Source organism: Typopeltis vanoorti, chromosome 3, assembly GCF_054136105.1.
Source record: "Typopeltis vanoorti isolate ZY-2024b chromosome 3, IOZ_Tvanoo_1.0, whole genome shotgun sequence".
Taxonomy (NCBI): Eukaryota; Metazoa; Arthropoda; class Arachnida; order Uropygi; family Thelyphonidae; genus Typopeltis; species Typopeltis vanoorti.
Window position 1 is genome coordinate 129,856,122 of NC_143551.1, and position 22,412 is coordinate 129,878,533.

The following is a 22,412-nucleotide window of genomic DNA, read 5'->3' on the forward strand; positions in this document are numbered from 1 at the left end:
TGGATTTCACTAAAACTGTTTGTGTATCATATGACAAACTACTGTTGAAGCTGAGCAGGTTTCTTGACCTGCTCAGCTTCAAGCTTGACCTGGATAGCTTGGTTACAGAGATGGTTGACTGATATGAGCCAGCAATTTAGGTATCGAGGTGCAGTATCCCAAAAAAAGGAAGCTGATGAATGGAGTGCCACAGGGTTCTATTCTGGGACCACAGTTGTTTTTAATTTATATATATATATCAATAATATTGTTCATGATGTGAAAGGAGATATTCAGTTTTTGCTGATGATGCTAAATTAGGAAGAGCAATATCAGGAAGTTCTGATGTGTTGTTATTACAGGAGGATTTGAATAGGTTGGTGCATTGTGCTGAAGAATGGGGATGCCATTTTAATGGTGTAAAGTGTAAAATTATCCATTTTGGCCAGAGAAGATGGGATGAGGTTTACAACATTGGAGGAACTTTGCTTCAGGAGGAAATGGATCTTGGTAGATTGGGAACTAAAGTTCAGAGGACACATTGCTAAAGTTGTAAAGGATTACCCAAAAACTGCTGCTATAATGTAGTGAAGAAGTGATAGTTCCACTGTATAAGGTGCTAATTAGGCCTCATTTGGATTTCTGGTCACTTGGCTATATTGGTTACAAGGAAACATTTGAGAGAGAGTGCACAGGCGAATAACTAAGACTGTCTCAGTACCTCTGGTATGAGGACAGATTGACAGACTGTGATCTTCAGAACTTATCAGATAGGAGGAAGAAGAGGTGATATGACTGAAATGTATAAGTTGGTGAGAGGAGCCTATGAAATAGATACAGGGGGGAATTATTACATAGGATAATCGATTATGAAAGAACTAGAGGTCATCCCTGGAAACTACAAAAGTCATGGAAGTAAAGAAGTGAAAAGATATTATTTTTGTTTGGCAGGTGGTTTTATTTATTATTTAGCATGGGGGAGGGACACAAGAAAATAATGAGCAAAACTGTATACAGACTGACAGTTCAATTAACCAACTGAGGTATATGGGAGTAAATGCAAGTTCCTAGGCCTCCAGGAAAAGCGTAGGGCAGTCATCAGTGACATGATGCATAGTCTGCATAGCACGCACGCACACACGCGCACACACACGTCACTGAAATTCCCCACAGATGTAATAAGTGGGTACAGTGGCCTTGTCTGGTCCTAAATTTGTTCATCTGGCTCCAGAGTTGTCAAGGCAGATTGAATCCTGGAGGTTTGATAGTTGGATCTATAATCAGGTACTTGTTTCTAGTTCATTCCATTCTTCTCCACCAGTCCTGGGGGACCATCATATGTATTTCCATAAGACACATGGGAGATCTGGAGGTGGAGAGAGATAGATATCCTGATGTATAGGAAGGTACATGTTATTTCTGATCTTTGATGGTGGCTTCTTCTCTTCTGAAGCATGGAGGAGTGATGAGGCACAGAACAGGTAACCATGGGAGAGGAGCAGATCTTAAGGTACCAGAGATGGTTCTTATATGTTAAGCTGTGTGTCCATGAGGCTTGTGTGATGACTTCAGCTACAAACTGGCAAACAATACTCCACAACAGGGAAGACCAGAGCCAAGGCTGCTGTTCTAAGAGTCGAGGCATTACAACCCCAATAACCCTGGAAGATATATTTAATGTAGTTTTTTCCAAATGTTTTCAGTAAGTTAGACTATGGTCAAGGGCAACACCAAGGTAACAAGGGTTAATTTCATGGATTAGAGTCCTGTAGCAAGGTATGATGTTTATTGTGGTCTGTGAGTGTTCCCACAATGAATCTTTGGATTCTGTAGACTTGGAAGAAATATTATACCACTTTTATAGGCCACTCTTCCACCTTCCTCTAATCATATAAGAAGAAGAGTTGCTGGCAGTCAACATCCATATGAAGTTCAGTTCCAACCTTATTGAACAAACTTCGTTGTTCCTTTGGAACAACCTTTCTCATACCATTTACCTGAATGAATATAATCTCTATCTTCAAGAAGAACATGAACAGATTTCTTCTTTATCCTTAATCACTGTCTCAGTTAATCACTTAAGTGGAAAAGTGATTATGGAGAAAGAAGGAAATTTCTCACTTAATCATTTTCATGAGAGGTTGCTAAAAACGATAAATTTCTTTTGTTTGATTCAGCTGTTTTCTAATTTACATGCTTTTAGCATCATACATGCACTCACCCTTATTATCTCTTGTAAACTTCTGTGGTGCATAAAACAGTTTTATTTATATGCCATTTATTCCAGAGGAACCTGGAAACATTTATTTGAGAGATGACAGGAACCATTAACATAAGAAGTATTAACGGAAAGGAAATCGAACTTGCAGAAGAATTGGAAAAGTACCACCTGGACATAATTGGTATTACTGAGAACAAAGAAGAAAGACAGAAACAGGTGAGATCTCACTAAATATAAGTATAGGATGTTATATTCAGGCAATAATGATCAACGAAAGGAAGGAGTAGCAATAACATTCAACATCAAACATAAAGATAAATTTCTTGATTGGAATGCAGTTTCAAGTAGAGTGATGTAAGCACACTTCAAAATGGATAAATGGACAATGGAACTTATTTCTGCCTCTAGTCCTACAGAAGGTTCTTCTAAGAAGTGGAAGGATGTTTTGAGTCATTAGAACAGGCAGCTGACATAAATAAAATGGAAAAAGTGGTCCTTATTGGAGATCTGAACACCAGATTAGGAAATGAATACCAACAGGAACATTTTTGGAAAAATTTGAAGAATAATGGTGAGTATTTGATGGATTTCTCTGCAGGGAACAGACTAGTCATTACTAACACTATGTTATAACATAAAGATGTGCGCAAGTTCACATGGAGAGAAGACACAAGAAATAATAATAACCTTATAGACTATGTCATTGTTGATAATAATATCTTCTTGATAGTTCAAGATAGAGAGCATACAAAGGATTTGAAATTGAAGATTTAAAAAGAATAAAAACAGTATTCTTTTTAAAACTTCTTACTGTTTGTTTTTTCCCATGTAATTTCCATTACTTAGTGCTAAGCATGATAAAAATGGATATTACATGAAAAAAAAACAGTAAGAAGTTTTAAAAAGAATTACAGTTGAACAGTTTTTACAAAGCTATACACCTGACTATGCAAACATTACTGAAGAAAATTTGAAGCAGTTTGAAAACAAGAACTAAACTTTGGGGGGTCTGAGTGGCAAACACTGAAAAAGACATTGATTGATTCAGTTAGGGAGGTATGTGGTGAAATTAACTGAAAGGATAGAAAAATAAGAACCCCATGGTGGACACAAAAAGTTAAAGAAGCAGTTTTGGAAAAGGAGAAAGCATACCAAACGTTCCTAGAAAATAAGTAGGCAGATGCCCTAAAAGAATACACAGAAAAATGTAAGACAGCTAAGTTATGTGTAAAAGTAGCTAAATAAAAGTCATAGGAAGGCGTAGGTAAGAATATAGAAAATAAATATCATGAAGGTAGCAAAATGTTCTGGAGGCTATTGAAAAAGCTCAGAAATGAAGGAAAGAGTACTGTAAAAAGAATCAAAGATGAATGATGAAAGTGGCATGAAAACTGGAGAGAAGGGTAATTACTTTGTCTGGAGTAATTACTTTGAAAGACCGTTAAATGAAACAAGCAGTGACAGAACCATAACAGAACATTTTCAAGACAAATGTAAAGAGGAGCACATCAATACTTGAGGTAGAAAAAGCCATCCAATGCTTGAAATGCAGAAAGGCAGTGGAGGAGGTGTAAAAGTTTTGCAGTGGTTACACTGCATAATTCAGAGGGCTTGGTCAGAAGGTCACTGGAGTAGAGCTCTAATAGATCCCAGCTATAAAAAAGGAAATAAAACTGAATGTGAGAATTACAGAGGAATTTCTCTACTAAGTGTTCCAGATATGATTTATGCAAGCATAATAGAAAAGAGGTTGAGAAAGATTGTGGAAGAGACACTTAGAGAAGAACAATATGGTTCAGGTAAACAGAAGTTGTCAAGATCACATTTTTGCTTTATGGCAACTAGTTTAGAAATCATGGGAATATAACAAGGATCTGTACTTAAGTTTTGTAGATCTGAAAAAGGGATATGACAAGATGCCCAGAGAAGAACACTACAATGTAACTGTAGTGTTCTTTAAGTTTCAGAAATTAGAATTGGAGGAAATACAGGAAGATGGTTTGATGTGAAATCGGGGGTAAGGATCCACATTATCTGCACTCTTATTTATCATCTATATGGATGAGATTATAAAAGAAAGTGGTATTAAACCTGATATTAAAATCAGAGGTATCAACTTAGTTCTTTGCTTTATGCAGGTGATGTTGTACTTTTAAACACAGTTTTTCAAGCTTTCCTGACCCACTGTATATACTCTTTGCACCACTGAAGATGATGCTGCATGTTGACTCAGGTAATGTCGGACTTGCAGTCCTATCATTGAAACTCATGTCGTGAGCCTCAGTTCTGAACGTTTTTGTGCAGATTCCTATTCCAGTCGATGCAAGGAACCCCCACATTTAATGTGTCCCAAAGAATGTCAGTTTTACATATTATCCTTAGTAGCATCCTATGATCACGTTCAGTGAGTGTGGTGGGTTGTCCACTGTGGGTATCACTTGCAGCTGACTCCTTGCGCTTCCATCTCAGTATAGTATCACTGATTGCTGATCCGAGGTGGCCTGCTTTGTCAACAATTTGCCAAACAGATAGGATGCCTACATCATGGCATCCTATCACAATGCTTCTTTCAAACTCTGTCAGTTCCCTTCTTGCAGCAATTTTACCCAGAAACAGAGGAATTATTCCCTGACATGGGAATAATTCCTCCAATTTATAATGGTTTCAAACATGTGACTCATTATATGACATGATGCACCTTGCCCATGGGGGGTATCTGTTGGCTTCTTTCCAAGTAGTGTGTGTGTATGTGTGTATATGTGTGTGTGTGTGTGTGTGTGTGTGTGTGTAATATATATATATATATATATATATATTACACACACACAGAAAAAAAAGGTTTAAAATCTATAGCACATCAGTAATGTGGACAAGCTAAGGATTTGAAACTGAAGAACCTTGCTCTAGTGACCAACCAAGGCACTGTTTCAAGCCACATCAAACTTCCAATAAGCCTGGAAGTTTGATCTCAGTAGTCTCAAATGAATAGATGCATATCATCTTAACATTTAAATGAATGAATTTCCATCATATTTTGAATAAAATACCCTATATCTTCAGAATTACTTAGTCAAGTATCCACACACACCTTATTCTGAATAAAATCTAATTCACTTTTCTAAAGTCCTTATCCATTACCTAAACTGCAATTCCTTCTTCTCATCTGCAAATCTTTGTCTTTCCTCTTCTCTTTTTTCTCTAATAGTCTTATAACGCATCCACATTTTTTCTTTTTTCTCTTCCGATGTTTCCTTCTGTTGTTCCATTTCCTTTAAATAATCCATTTCTTCTTGACGTAAAAGTTCACCAAGCCTAATAAAAGAAAAGATAAAAACACCTCCTTAAAAAAAAGACAAAATTCTAGCATTAAATATTATGTTTCATTGGTTCATAAAATAAAACTACTAATGATTAATAAAATGTGTGCAAGCAGGACATACAAAATAAAAGTATAGCATTTCATTCTTCCTATGCAATCCCCAAATTTTAAAGTTATTTCACTTTTTTTTAATCACTTTTATTTAAACTAGTTTCATTTGATAAGAATCATTACAAATAGAATTTTAATTGCAAAGTTCAGTTTACATCTGCTACTTAGTGCTACATGACTTGGGAGGTGGCTAAAGGAGTCGAATTTACAATTAAGACAGGGTATATGTGGAATTATCGGGCTGGTAAGTATGACAAGCTTAGGTGTGTGCTTGGCTCAATGCCATGGCATGTAAAACTGCAAGGGCTGGATGTTGATGGTGCATGGGAGGTGGTCAAGAACTGTTTGCAGGAGGCAATGGTTGACTGTATACCAAGAGTCCGAATAATAAATCAGGTAGGGGTTAAATGGATAAATAACACTATTAAGCTTGAGCTGCAAAAAAAGAAACAATTGTGGAGGGAATTTAAGGAGAAGGGTGACCATCAGGTGCATGAACAGTATAAAGCTCAGGCCAGGATGGTAACAAGGGTGGTAAGAAAAGCAAAAGCAGATTACGAAAGGAAATTGGCCATGCAGGCTAAAGAGAATCCCAAACAGTTTTTTCAATATGTTGCAAGTAAAAGGAAAAATGCTCATGGTAGAATGATCTTAAAAAATGCTGAGGGTAGGGAGGTAACTGAATCAGTCGATGTTGTGGAATTACTGAGCGAGCACTTTGCAAGAGTATATCATCCAGGTGGTGGCTTTGCGGAAATGGAGGAACCAACAGCTTATACTGGAATTGTGATGAATGAGGTAGAGATAACTAGTCTGTTACAGAACCTCAATGTCAATACATCTGTGGGATTGGATGGTATACCAGCTCATGTCGTACGTGAAGCGGCCAAAGAATTGTCAGTGCCCTTGACCATTATGTTTAATTTGAGCCTCAGGACTGGGTCAGTCCCAAGGGGATGGAAAGAGGGGAAAATAGTTCCACTGCACAAAGGTGGTTCCAAGGCTGCTGTTGAAAATTACCGGCCAATCAGCATAACAGGAATCATTATCAAGGTCTTAGAGAAAATAGTCAAGAGGAAAATACAAGATTGGATAGAAGAAAATGGGATACTGTATCGGGGACAGCATGGTTTTGTGAAGGGTAGGTCATGCCTCAGTAACTTGCTCACGTATTATAACACAGTGACGGCTGAACTGGATAAGGGTAATGGGTTTACAGTGATTCTGCTGGACCTTGCTAAGGCCTTTGACAGGATACCACATGGAATTCTAATCAGTAAATTGCAGCATATGGGAATGGACATAGGGTTGGTGAGATGGATAGGAGGGTGGTTGACGGAGAGATATCAGAGAGTGGTTTACTCAGGAGTAGAGTCCACAAGACGGCCTGTGACTAGTGGTGTACCACAAGGATCTGTTCTTGGACCACTGCTGTTTAATTTGTTCATAAATGATATAGGAAAGGATCTGAGAGGAACAGTTCATTTGTTTGCGGATGATGCAAAGTTGGGTAGGGCAATAGTGAATGCAGATGACGTCAAAATTTTGCAGGATGATTTGGATAGATTGGAGGTCTGGGCTAGGGAGAATGGATGTCAATTTAATGTGGCAAAATGTAAGGTTATGCATTTTGGGGTGAAAAGATGGGAGGCAGTTTACTGCATTGGTGGAACCGTGCTCCAGGAAATTGATGAGGCACGAGATTTAGGAGTGTTGGTGGATAAGGAATTGAAATTTAGGGGACACATTGCAAAAGTGGCCAAATCAGCTCATCAAATCACTTGGTTGCTGAAGAATACATTGACAAGCAGAGACAAGCAGGTTATTGTTCCTCTGTATCGAGCCTTGATAAGACCTCATCTCGACTACTGTGCTCAGATTTGGTCACCTAGGTTTCTTCTTGATGGGGAGGAGGTGGAGAGGATCCAGAGGCGAGTGACCAAGATGATAGCAGGTCTGTGGAATGAACCGTATGAGAACAGGTTGAGGATTTGTGGGTTGCAAAAATTGGTTGATAGGCAGAGGAGGGGAGATATGATTGAGACATTCAAATTACTGAAGGGTTTCTATAAAATTAATTCAGAAGATATTTTTGAGAACAGGGCTGGTTGTGGGAGGACTAGGGGACATCCATGGAAACTGGGCAAAAGTGTGGTTAGTAAAGGTGTTAGAGCTGGGTTCTTTACTTTTAGAGTAGTGAATGAGTGGAATGCGCTCCCTGAGTCTGTGGTGGATGCTGTGACAGTGAATGAGTTTAAGGCGAGGTATGATAGATACTGTATGAATGTCGAATAGTTGTGATGAAAATGATTTGGGGCCTCCATCGATGAGTCTAATGACTCCCTGGAGTTGCCCGTAATAATAATAATAATAATAATAATTAATGCTTAAGAATTAAAAAAAAAAAAAAAAAAAAAAACTGCCTTTGTGTTTTTCTGCAGTTTGCAATGTCACCTCGTCACTTCCTCAAAACAGTTACTGAATAGGGTTCTGAATAGTTACTGAATAGTATTCCCAGTAAAATTATTGGGAATAACTTGATTCCAATGTTATTACAGGTATAATCATCAGATGATTCACTGAATCACTATTATAAATGGCAGAAAAATTGCATGTTAAAATAAAGTAACTACATGTTTCCTATAATGCATTTCTATAGGGTAAAAAGAAGGGGAAAAAAAGGGAGAGGAGAAATTTTGCATTTCTTCAAATTTATTTACACCACAACATGCCCTTATTCAACTTTAAGAAATCACCTTGAGTACTCCATGAGATTCCCTTATTTACATTATGTTTAAATTTCCTCTCTCTCTCTTCCATATATTTCTTAAACTTTAAAGACCATATTGACCCAGTCTGTTCTCATATGCAAAATTCCACAAGCCAGATATGATATTATCTTGGTTACCTGCTGTTGCATCTTTTCAACTGTCTTCCCATTCACAGAACACAGGTAACCATATGTAAGCATAGCACTCCCAATGCACTTTTATAATGTCTTGTAAACTAGGTCTCTTTGTCTACTACCACCCATATCTTTTGACCTTTGCCAAAGTCAAATGCTTGGCAAAGTCTAGTAGTATCATTGTAAATTAATTTCTCATTATCTAACTCTATTGTAAAACATGAGCAGATTGCTGAGGCAAGACCTATTTTAAGAAAGACATGCTTTGTTAGACATCTTCTAACCACTTCTCATTCAATGCTAATTCCTCTATCATGCAATTTCTTATGCATCTTTGACTTGCACGTACATAGAATCAAAAACTTAAGTTTGGCAGAGAGAGGGGGGGGGGCTCTGCTACTTCCATGTGAAATTGGCTAACTCACCTTCAACTGAAAAAAAAAAAAAACATATAAATATTTTTTTTTGTCATTATGAGAATCAAACTCAGAACTTTCTCAATTAAAAAGCACACTGTCCCATCATTCTTCCAACTGTGCTATGGAGGACAGGGCTCCTATGTGATCCGCCACCTTCAAGTTAAAAACTGCATTATCACTCTCAACTGGAGACATAACAGTCACATTTATAGACAATTTTAAGATACTATTACCAAATCCAATATTCTTGTAATGTAAGTCCCTTCCAATCACATACTACTTAAGGTAGTTTCCCCTGAGTAACTCTATAAATTTTCTCTTTCCCTCTTCTCACTATATCTCCATAGTTGAAATCATTTTTATGACCCCATTAGGTTAATCTGAATATGAAGTTTATAGTATTTTTTTCAGATGCCTGTGGTCCACAGCAGCATTCAATTAAGCATTCAGCCCTTTTAACTTATATACCTCACACCAATAGCCTCAAATCCATTTGTTTGTATTTATTACCACACTACCAGAATCATTCTGGATCTCTACTCCAGTTGGATTTGATTCCTCTAAAATCATTAGCAACACTCCATCAGATTCTGTTCATGTAAGAATACCCACGTTTGTTAATCATATTTTAATCTTAATGATGTCAATACTCTATGATCCATAAAAGTGAGGCATCTAAAGTGCTAAGGACTCCTCACTTTATTATTGATGATTCTGGCACTGAACATGCATAATAGTCAACCATCAGGCTGATAGTTATTCAAGTAACTCTTAAAACTTTCCCAGTTCAAACAAGCAGCCTAAAAATGAAAAAATAAAAAAGATAAAAATGCAAACTGGGGAGCACAGGAGTTAATAAAGGTGATGTAGAGATTCTGCAGAATAAACTAAATAAATTGGCAATATGGGCAAAGTATAATAGTTAGCAGTTTAATGGCATAATGTAAGATTATGCAGTTTTCAATGAAAAGATTATGTACTGTGTATTACACTTTTAGTGCTGGACTACAGGAAATTAATGAGACTATTGATGAGGGATTTAGGGAATGATGATGAACAGATAAATAAGTTCAGAGAGAATATTACAAACATTTTCAAAATAACTCAAAGGATTACTTGGATGCTGAAGAACACAATATCCAAGGACTACAAGATAGAGTAACATTATTATCCATCTTTATAAGGCTATTATTATACTTCATCTTGAATACTATGCACAGATTTGTTCACCTGGGTTTCTTTGGAATGAAGAGGTGGAGAAGAAGATCCAGAGATGAGTGACCAAGATGGTGATAGGTCTGTGGATTAGTTAGGGTTTGTCAACTAGATTTTTTGACTCCAAGGAGATACCTGTATAATAATTATATTAATCATAATGAAGTGCGAACAGAGAAGTGGTTTCCAACAATGAGGTACAAAGAAAATATAAGTTTAATATTAAAGAGAGTTTATACTGTAAATTTAGATTAAATCTTGCTTAAGTTAGAAGTGAATGAGTGTAGATAGTTTGTGTGTGTTATGCTATTTTCATGGATGTTTTATCATTACTGTGTCTGAGTATCTTTGTTACATTATGGCAACTGCTATCACTAACATGTTGTTGCCAAGCTGTCTAGCCTATTTAAAGATACATTTTACATTCAGGATTTTGTACTATGCTGCACTTGTGGTAGGTATGTTTCTCATCAATTAAAAATGTGGCAGCTGAGAAATTGCAAAGGAGGGGGGACATCTATATGTGAATTAAACACAATGTAAAGAGCTAGATGATTTCAGAGCTAGTATCTCAGGTTAACTGGAAGTGGAAATGGTGAGTTTGAAAATGAGTGAGTGAATGAGCTGGTAGAGAGAGAGAGAGAGAGAGAGAGAGTGATAGACACCAGTAACATAATCAAGAGTAGGAACGGTGTGTTGATGAATTAATGTGACTGGAGATGTAGAAGCTGTGATGGACAGTGTTCATTGTAATGATAAATGCCAAATGCAGGCAGGATGTTTGGGTTGAGAAGGGTAGAGGTGAGATTAAGCAATGTGAAGCAAATAAAACAAGAAGGGAGAGAGCAAGTTATAGGAATGAGCAAGGAAGGCAAGAGAATGATAGAACCAGAGAAAGAGAGTACAGAAGCAAGGATGAGAGGAAGGCAGAAAAGTGAGAGAATGGGGAGAGAGAGAGAGGGGGGGGGTAAGTGATGCTGGTGAAGGAGGAATGAATGGAGCATGGAGGAATGAGATATACATCTGGATTTGATGATTCATGGTGTACAGAGTAGTATGCTGAACAAGTGCTTCCTTAAAAAATTACACAATAACCACAGTAATTAACTTTAAGTACTGAAGATATTTTGCACTTAAAATAACAACACATCATCAGTATGTAGAAACAAGCAAGAACAGGAGTACAAGCAGTGGCATCGCATGCCTATTTAGGTTGGGTGTGCTGTTGTGTGGCTTATGCAATCCATACTATGAAATAGACATCGATTTGACCATATGATTGCATTTTTATTGATGTATGAAAGTTTTTTAAGAGTGCATAGCACATCAGCGCTCATCTTAATTGGTCCAATGCAATTAATTGTAGGATAACTTTGAATATTTTAATTTATCAATTAATATAATTTTAAATATGGAAAGCATCAAGGTCAAATGAACAACAGCTATGCTTCACATGCGCTGTTTATGTGAGAAGCATTTATGTGAGAGTCAGAAGGTTTACACTTCATGGTGAAATTAGATTATCATTGGCAAACACTAGAGTGAGACATGGATAATTTGAATTTTGATATGATTTTTAAATACAGTCATATAATACGCACAGAAATCAGAAAAAGTAATCACTTGGGAAATTATTATTTTTCCAGAATGAACCAAAGAAAGGCTGAAATAACTCATTTTACTTACTTATTGATACACAAGTTCCAACCTCCTTCGACTATAATCATAGTCATACAATCCATGAAAGCGCCAGAAAACGAGACATTCAGTAGATCGTCAAAACTGTTTCCCATTATAAATATGGGCAAAAAAGTTATAAATTATTTACAGAAAATTATATATTAAAAACATGTCTATATCAGTGTCCTAAACACATCAGTTCACACTTCATGCATGCAAAACAGATGAAACTCAGAAAACAAAAACAGCAACTCATGAAAAATGATAATGTTCAACTGGATTGGTTGACACAAGAACCAATCACAGCCACTGATTTCTGGGTGCTATTGTCTCTGCACACACCCTGCCTCATCTTCTGGGTGGTTTATAAATCACTGGAACATTAAGAATCTGACCTGCTGTGCCATCTATTCAAAGGGCTCAAAGGTGTCCATATTTGTGACCGCACATCTGGGTTATTAATGAGTATGTGAAGCAATGTTTATGCATCAAAAAGTGCTCTCCTCATAAAGAATTAGTATATTGTGTTTAATTTTTAGCAAGCACAAAAGCCAAGAAACAATTAGGGGAGTCTTTAACAGGAATATATGCATAAATATAATATCAGTGATAATGCTATTCCATGGGTGTGCACAGCAAACCTAGCGCACTATGAATATATGCCCCCCAGAACACAAGGTACATGCAACAATCGGTTCACAAATTAAAAACAGTTGTCACAAGCTAGAAATTAATATTAACAAATAATATTAAAACTACCGGGTGTCCCAAAAAAATGTATACACACTTTTACGGCTTTCATTCTTTTCAGGCGCAACTAACTTGAAATAATGCCAGAAACGAGATTAAGCTTTGAGGAAAGGAAATTTATCCTAAAGTGCTACTGAAAGTACGAGACTAAGTGAAGTGCAGTTTAGAAGGGAGGTTTCAAAGAGATTATTCACCAATGCAACTCACCATTGCTCAAATTAGAGATAAATTTGAAGCAGATGAAACTGTTCAAGATGTACAGAAGCAGTGTTCCAGAAGACTATGGATATAACCAAGAGAAAATGAGCTGCTGGACACTTACTGCTAATCTCCAAGAAAGTCTGTTTGGCAAATGGTTTGTGAGACAGGAATTTAAAAATCGAGCATTCATCACATTTTGGAGTGCACCCACTGGAAACATTTTATTCCAATATTAGTCCATGCTCTCAATGAAGATGATCCCCAACAGAGAGTTGAACTTTGTGAGTGGTGCCTGGCAAAATGTGCAGAGGATGCACAGTTTTCAAACAAGACTGTTTAAAATGATGAGGCCACATTTCAGTTAAATGGCTCGATTAAGTGGCAATATGGAAGCTAGAATAAAGAATGTTCTAGCTTTGTTTATACAAAAATGTAAGGAGTATACAAAACAAGAGAGCTGCGTTTGTGGCATTGATTGAGACGATATGCCCAAAAGTAATTGGAATAAGTGAAACTTGGTTATCTGAGGAGGGTGTGATGTCGGGAATAGAATGAGAAGGATATATAATTTTCCAGAAGGAAAGAGATGTGAAAAGAGGAGGGGGAGGTGCTGTTAATGATTACAGAAAATTGTGTCTGCGAAGTGTGGAAGTTGATGGTGCATGCACAGATTTTGAATCTGTGTGGTGTGAAGTTGAAATAAACAGATTAGTATATCTGATAGGTTGCTGTTATAGGCCAGGGAATGCAGAGAATACTGATTGCAAAATGTTTAGGTAAATTAGTTGGGCATGTAAAAAGAAGATGATCCTGATGGGAGAGTTTAATTACAGGAATATAGACTGGAAAGAGGAGATAGTGTATGGGAAGAAGGAGAGCAAGTTTGTGGAATTTATGAGAAATAAGTATCTTAAGCAGCACATGATTTAAACAACTAGAGGCTTTAATGTTTTGGATTTGGTGATAACTTCACAAGATGTAGTTGTTAATGAGATGTTGACACTGCCACCATTTGGTGAAAGCGATCATGAGGCACCTTTTTTTGGGAAGTGATGAAACGAGATAAGATCACTGACAAAAATGGATACATGTGGAAGTATAAAGCAGGTGATTATAGGAAGCTTTGTAGTCAGTTAGCATCAGTAAGGTATATGAGCTGAGCAGAAAAGATGTTGACAATGATGGAAACTCATAAGACAAAATCAGTATACAATCATACATTTGACAAAAGCAATGTATGATTGTATATTGAGGGTTAAACGAGTAAATGGATTAGGAGCGAAAAGGATGAACAGCAAAATAGCAAGCTGTGCTGACAAAGAAAATGTTATGGAGAAAGTAAAAGACAGTTGGTGGTGATCAGATCCATGAAGAGTATAAGGTGTAGAAAGGTGACGAGCATGGTAAAGAAAGAAAAGGTGCAATATGAGAAGAGATTGGCTGGTCAGGCCAAGGTTAACTCAAGGGAATTTTTCTGCTACATGGCAAGCAAGAGGAAGAATAATTATGGCAGATTAACATTGATGGATAGTCATGGCAGAAGACTAAGAGAAGCAAAGGATGTAGTGGAATTATTGAATGAGCACTTCATCAGCATGTATCATACTGGTGTAAATGATGCTGTGCAATATATAGAAGAGAAGCAAGTCTTAGGAGAATTGGAAATGAAAGAAACAGAGGTGTATCAAATGTTGGTTGGGTTAGATGTGAATCAGGCTGTGGGAATGGATGACATATCACCACCTATTCTTAAGGAATGTGCACCACAGTTGGCTATGTCCTTGAACTGGTTATTTAATGCAAGTGTTGCAGTGGATAGACTTCCTTAGGAGTGAAAAGAAGGCAAAATAGTACCACTCCACAAGCATGGTTGTAAGACAGATGTCTCCAACTGTAGGCCAGTCTGTATAACTGTGGTTGTAGTCAAGGTGTTGGAGAGATTGGTAAGGAATAGAATACAGGATTGGGTTGATGAACATAACATTCTTTATGATGGTCAGCATGGATTTGTAAAGGGTAAGTCCTGTTTTTGTAATTTACTTGCATTTTATGATAAGGTGACAAGTGTGTTAGATAAGGGAGAATCATATACAGTGATATTCTTAGACTTTGCAAAAGTGTTTGATAGATTATCACATGATAAGTTGGTGTACAAGCTGCAGAGGATGGGAATATATAGTATATTGATTAGATGGCCAATCTGTTCAGTGATTGGCTCTCTGAACAATATCAGCAGGTTGTGTATGATGGAGCAGTGTCTCAAAAAAGGAGGGTAACCTCCCTCCTTTAGTGGCATGCCTCAGATTGGAGAACCCATGGCTTTTCCTCCTCTATCTGTAGCCATGGGTTCTCCACCCCTGGCCAACTTCTTTATGGAGACCTTTGACAAAAAAGCCTTAAACTCAGCCCCACAAAATCCCACCGTTGGGCTATACTATGTGGATGATGTGTTTGCTATTTGGCCACATGGCTTAGATACACTCCACAACTTCTTAACACACTTAAACAATCAACACCCCCAGAATCCAGTTTACCTTGGAAAAGAACAACAGTCTCCCTTTCCTAGACACTCTGATTACATGCCAGCCTGATGGTTCCCTGCTTTATTTACAGAAAACCAACTCATACAGGTAGACACGTTCACCAGCAATCACACCATTCCCCTCACAACAATATGGGATTATAAAAACCCTATATAACAGAGCTAAATTAATCTGTTCAGATTACAAATGCTCTAACTATTGAACTTAATCATGTCTTAGCCAATGGCTACAACCCCCAAAAAATCCAGAAAATATTAAAACCAGTTAACCACAACCCCCCTCCTCTTCCCCCCCCCATTCATAACAGAGATTACACTAAATCCATCACCATTCCTTATATCTGGGGCATGTCTGAAAAACTAACAAAAATCCTAAAAAAATATGACCTGACTACCTGTTATAAACCATATAAGAAACTGGCATCCCTTATCTGCTCCACCAAAGACCAGCAACTCCCCTAGACCTACCTAGAGTATACCAGGTCCCTTGCAGTTGTAAACTGTCCTACTACGGCCAAATGGGCAGGACAGCTAATATCAAGATATCCGAACACAAAGACTACATCCGATTTCACCAATACAGCCACTCAGGACTTGCTGACCATGCACTAGATACCTACCACAGAATATGCTGGAAGAAAGCCACTTTACTACACCAGAGCAAATTAAATATGAAAGATTATTCCTGGAATCAGCCTCAGCTCTAAAAACTACCCAAACCTCAACAAATTTGGGTGCATGAGATTGCCCCAAATTTGGGAAGTTTGCATTCTAAGAATATCAGCCCAACAGCCAAGACAACCCAATTTAGCCCGCTAAGAGGCACCTTTTGGACTCTAGGACCAACTTCATTTGCCTTCATCAGCTTCATTTGCTCGTTGTTAGTGCCTGCGTGCACATATCATAGTTTTATGATCCCAGAAGATAGCAATGTAACATTGCCGAAATATAGGAAAGTATTGATGAAAGTTTTTTAATTAATATTTTGGTATACTTGTAATTTCCTGAAAAATTTAAAGACTTGTGTAACCAACGTAACAAAGTTTATCCACAAGAATAATGCTAATTGCAGCTACTAGGCAACTGAGAGCCTGCATGTTACAATGAAACACAATGTGAACTTACCAGTGGTAACAGTGTGGCACAGATCGTCAGCATTGGGCTTAACTAGACTATTCTTTTTTGACAACACTGTCACTGGTGCCGTTTATTTGAACTTGCTGTAGGAATCCATCATGCCATGCATTCAAGAAGTTTGGGGATGAGGAGTTTTATTTCCAACAAGATGGAGCATCTCCCCACTACCATCGTGATGGGAGGGCCTATCTTGATGAAAATCTGCTGAACAGATGGATTGGTTGAAGTAGTAGCATTGAATCCCACCCCCCATGCATTCACCAGACCTCATGTCACTGGACTTTTTGATATGGGGACACATCAAAGATAAGATTTATGACACAAAACTGGTAACAATCAATGAATTGAAAGCAGCCATTGAAAGAGAATGTGCCTAAATACAAATAAAATTATTTGTGATGTTTGCAGTTCCACTGGTCCTTGTTTCTGGTCTATGTCAGCAGTGCCTGGACCAGAATGGCCATCAGTTCAAACATTTGCAATAACTTAAAAAAAAAGATTCTACATTTGTCTTCTTTAATTTGGATTATAAAACTTAGGTGTATCTTAATAAACGTTGTATTTATAATTATTCAAAGTGTGAATAAATTTTTTTGGGGAACCCTGCAATTTTGATGTTTACATAAAATGAGAATCTCCCCAACTTTTGGAAGAGAGAGAGAGAATCATTTCAATTCAGGTTAGGCCAACGTAAAAGGGCTTCACAACTTTCTTTGAAAAGGCATTCATATTTAAAACTGCTTCTATGGAGAAGACGAACTTCATCCCACCGGCACTGTGTTTAGTGTCAATACTATGCTGTGATAGACCAGACTTTTGAGGTTTCACATATTCAATGTAATATTGATGTTCACTGATTCTTTTTTCCACAGAATGGCTTGTCTGCCCAAAGTATGTCAAATTATATTCACAAGGAATTTTGTAAACAAGCTAAAGATAGAGGTGATAGTTTGTCTTTTGTAGATGCAAGAGATGGGAAATTTTGTCGATAGGAAAATATGTGGGAATAAGGCAATACTTCTTCAAAATTCTACCAATAGGTTCAGAGATATCAGAAATATAAGGGATTGGAACCTTGCGGCCTGTTGAAGAATCCTTAAGTGTTGGAACATAAGGAGTCAATTATCTGCTGAATTTGATGAGGGTTATAACCTTTAATTCCATTAATTAAAGTTTTGATAGCACATAAGTGTTCCTCTTCATTTTTGAAGAGGAACACTTATATACTCTATTAATTAAATACTTCATAAATAAATACTTCATAACACCAATTTTTTGAGATGTTTGATGAGCAGACTTTTGATGAATGTATCTGCTAGTAATGGTAAGTTTCTAATAAGCATTGGGCGACAAAGTACTGGAGGAGTGTAAGTAAGAAGGATGTTCAAGAATGGTAAACTACCAGCATTTTCTTTTTCCATAGTAAATTGATGAGTGGGTGAAGGCTATTGATCTGTTGTAAGAAAGTGGTAAGTTCATTGTCAGAATGAGGCCAAACAGCAAAAACATTATCAACATAATGAAACCAAAGAGAGGGTTGGGGATGAATGGATGAGAATAAAGTACAGTTACATCCTGAGTTACGTAAGTAATGCATTCCATAAACCTTTATGTAACTTGAATTTTACGTAAGTAGAATTTGTAAATTTTTTTGCCATTAATCAGATATTTTTCATTTATGCAGTGATAAAAAAAATTCATCAATTGTATTTGAATAATATACATACTGTAAATGTGAAAGTATGAAAAATGCATAATATAAAAGAATATAAAAACAAACTGAAATATTCACTTTTCAAATAAAATAATTTCTTGTGGCGACTAAGTTGGCTGTTCTGCGGGAAGTTTTACCCCTTTCGATGTTGAAGGCTGAGGGTAGTCGGGGTCGTCTGAGTTGTCATCTTGACTTTGTTGTGAATGGCATCTTATAAACATGTCTAGAGTAGATTGTGTGGTCACAAGCTTGTCCTTGTAAATGGCCTTGTAGCTAGACATATCGGAATAGATACGGCGACTAACATTTTGAACCGCTCAGTGTTTGGATCCATCGATTCTAATTTTGCTAACGCCTCTATCAAGTTAAAAACCTTGACGAGTCCCTTTGTAGTAAATTTCTTTATGTCTGATGGTTCAATCGGCTTAGTATTTTCTTCGGAATGCCTCCAACTAAATAAGGTCATCATTAGTTAGCTCTTCATCGTGACTCAAAAGAAGCTCGTTAATGTCACCATCATCCCTCACCTGTGATTTTGATTAGACTTATTACCAGCACATTAGGTTTTGCATTTGCATTTCATTTTAAGGGTTAAAAACAATGAAACTAGCAGTGATAACAAGTGACTGAGCTAACCGCACGAAGCATCTACTACTGTACTGCAATAAGGATCAGAGATGCACCTGGGAAAAGCAGCAAACGTGTTCATATGTACTAGCAGATTTATTACGTAACTACGAATTCATGTAAGTCGCGTGTTACATAGCACAGGGTGTAACTGTATCTTCCAGATGGTTCAAAACATAGTTCGCCAAAGTTTGAGACAGAGGGCTACCTATGGCAGCGCCTTCAACCCATCTGTACATCTTGTTTTTCCAGCTGAAATAACCTGATTACATAACAAATTCAAAAATCTTCATAACATCAAGAGGGAAATCATCATATGGTAAACTAATAGTGTCAGATAACAGAATGTTGGTAAAAAGAGAAAAAATGTCAAAGATGACTAACATATTCCACTCTTGTATTTGAATATTCTTGATTTTTTATTTTTATTTTTTGAGAAAATGTGTGGAATTCTTGATAAACATCTAGATTTGTCCAATATAGGCAGTTAATAAACATGAAAGAAATTTAGCAATTTTATAGGTGGAAGAGTCAATACAATTCACAATGGATCTTATTGGACAACCTTGTTTAGAAATTTTTGAAAGACCATATAAACGAGGAGTCCTTCCAAAATTGGTGCATAACTTATACAAAGTATTTTGATCCCAGCTAATAACTTCAAGGAGCTCATTTAACTGTTTAATCTGTGTTTTTGTAGGGTGATAACTAATTTCTTGATATGTGGAGGTGTCCTGTAAAAGGTTTATCTTCCTACTGTTATTTTTAGTATGAAATATCTATACTTTCATTAAAGTTAATTACTGTGCTTATTGTGTAATTTGTTGTTTATAGTTATGCTACAGGTACCTTTAAAGATTAAAGATTAAGTGCTTCCTCGGAGGAACAACAGAACACGTTGTTCCTCGATAACAATAAAAAATGGGATGAGATGACTGATAGTTGGTATGAATGATCCGAAAGGCATATGAATCAGGTAGTGGAACTTTTGAGATCAATGTTAGAAACTGTGCAGCAGAAAGTGTAAGATTGAAAACTGTGGATGTATTGCCAAAGTATAATAATGTGGAGTTGAGGGGAAGTGTAGCAATAACGAATAGCATGCTAGAATTTGTCATAAGAAAGGTCTGGAACATGTGGATGCTTCGAGTGTTTTTGTTGAGAGAAGACAGCTGTAGAAACAGGTTGCATCTGAACATAGGATGCAGGAATTTGGAAAGATTATTTGTTCTCTGGGCAGGTGAAAGTGTTAGATAAAGCAGAGAAACTAGAGTTGGGATCAGATGAGTTTTGAGAGAATATGGCAAGGAACTGATGGTGTCACTGATGTGGCTGTTTAATGAACGTTCTACAGATGGAGAAGTCCCTAAGGAGTGGAGGGGGGGGGGATTTAACATAGCACCATTGCATAAGGGTGGTGTTAAAATGAAGGTATCAAACTGTAGACCGGTAGGCATTTCTTCCTTGGTTGTCAAGATTTGGAAAAATTAGTAAGAGCTCATATGCAGAAATGGGAAGAACAGGATATATCATTTATGGAAGCTAGCATGTCTGTTAAATGGTGCTCTGTTTCTCCTCTATTTGCTTTTAGAATAAAGTAACAAAAGTGTGGCTGATGAGGGAGAGGCACATATAGCCATTTTTATTGATTTTGCAACAGCACTTTATAGGATGCAAATATAATAAGCTGATAATATATGTCACAATATATGAGTTTAGATATCAGGTGAGTGTAGAGCAGTGGTTCTCAAACTGGGTGCCGCAAGTATGCCACAAGGGTGCTGCGAAATTATTAATCGTTTATTTGAAAAAAGCAAAATATTCAATTGCCACAAATAACTAAATCAAAAACAAAAAAATTATATATTTTGATTTTAATGGAGAAGCGTACATAAAAATTATCATTTTTTGTATCACTCTTATATTATATCCTGGGATTTCATTAGATCACCATGTGTCGTAGTAACTAGATATGTGATGGCACATAAATACTGGGGAAAATGAACTAATGAATGGTTAGTTGTCCTGCTGTCTGTTTTAGTATTTCTCTGTTCAGTGTGACAAGTATTATACATGATCATTTCCCCTAAACAAAAATCATGAGTCTTTTGTCATCAGTGAGAATAAATGAAGTACGATATTAAAGTCGTTAAATTCAGTGAGTAGAGGTTTTTCTTATTGTTATATATTCCAACTATAACGAGAAACATCGTAAACAAATGTTTTTCCTTTTTCCACCCGGAAAAAAAATTATTTACTTGAAATAAATTTTAAAATAAAATATTAAAGTTACATATGCCCTTCAAAATTATGAATAATTTTTTCCTTAAAAAAAGAAGAAGTGAAGATTCTGACAATCAAGAAATGTCTACTTGTAGCAAAGCTAACGAACCAATTTGCACTAATAAATTATCAAAAACTGATACTTGCATTAATGAAGATTTGACTATTTTTAACGTTCAGCAACAAAAAAGCACTAATGAAACAACAGAAACAGAAAGAATAAGTTCATGTAAAAAGGGAACAATGAAAAAGAATGTAAAAACTCGTTTATATCAAGAGAGCTATCTAAAAATGGGATTTACGTGGCGTGGTGATAAATTAATTCCCAGACCTAAGTGTATTTTTGTGGTTTGGTTCTATCAAATGAGGCTATGGTTCCTAGCAAATTATTGCAACATTTCTCCACAAAACATGACAACTTGTCGAATAAAAATCCTGAATATTTCAAAGAGTTAATAAGATTAGAAGAAAAACAAAGTAAAAGTTTTGTAAGAAAGTTTACAATTTCCGACCGAGTTCAAGAAGCGAGTTATTTAGTCGCTGAAATAATTGCGAAGGAAATGAAGCCTCATACTATCGGCGAAACCTTGATTTGTCCGGCCTGTTCATCAATTGTGAGAACAATTTTTGGTACTGAGGCAGAAGAAGAAGAAATAAAGACGATTAAATTATCAAATGATACTATGAGTAGACATATTAATGATCTGTCAGTCGATATTGAAAAGTCAGTTATAACCAAAATAATCAAATCAAAATTTTTCAGTTTGCAGTTAGATGAGTCAAGTGATATCGGTGGTAAAGCATACTTACTTGTTTTTACTCGATTCATTGAAGATGATAAAATTATCGAAGGATTTCTATGCTGCAAGGAATTCAAAAAAACTACGATGGGAAAAGATGTTTTTGATATAATGAACACATATTTTAATACAAATGGTCTATCTTGGAAAACTTGTGTGGGTATATGTACAGATGGTGCACCTTCTATGGTTGGAATTACAAAAGGGTTTGTTTCCTTTGCTAGAAAAGAAAATGAGAACATTATAACGACTCATTGCTTCATTCATTGTGAATCATTGGTGGTAAAGACAATAGGCTTGGAATTAAAAAGTGTATTAGAAGAAATCATTCAGATGGTTAATTATATCAAGGCTAGACCATTAAAATCTAGAATATTTGCAGGACTATGTGAAGAGATGCAATCTCATTACAAGAATCTTCTTCTTCATACCAAAGTAAGATGGCTTTCAAAATGTCGCATATTGGATCATTTTTTTGAACTTAAAGAAGAAATATTAATGTTTTTCCA

General features: G+C 36.5%; 1 protein-coding gene across 5 annotated transcripts in view; it reads right to left on the bottom strand.

Moving 5' to 3' along the window:
• The window catches only part of LOC150108566 (cilia- and flagella-associated protein 53-like), a 119,662-nt gene that overhangs the window by 72,719 nt on the left and 24,531 nt on the right, over nt 1-22,412 (bottom strand). For all 5 annotated transcript variants that reach the window (XM_090416007.1, XM_090416004.1, XM_090416006.1 and 2 more), the window contains one exon: nt 5,339-5,512. In XM_090416007.1, the coding sequence (XP_090272133.1) occupies nt 5,339-5,512 (174 nt within the window). The remainder of the gene's footprint in view (nt 1-5,338; nt 5,513-22,412) is intronic.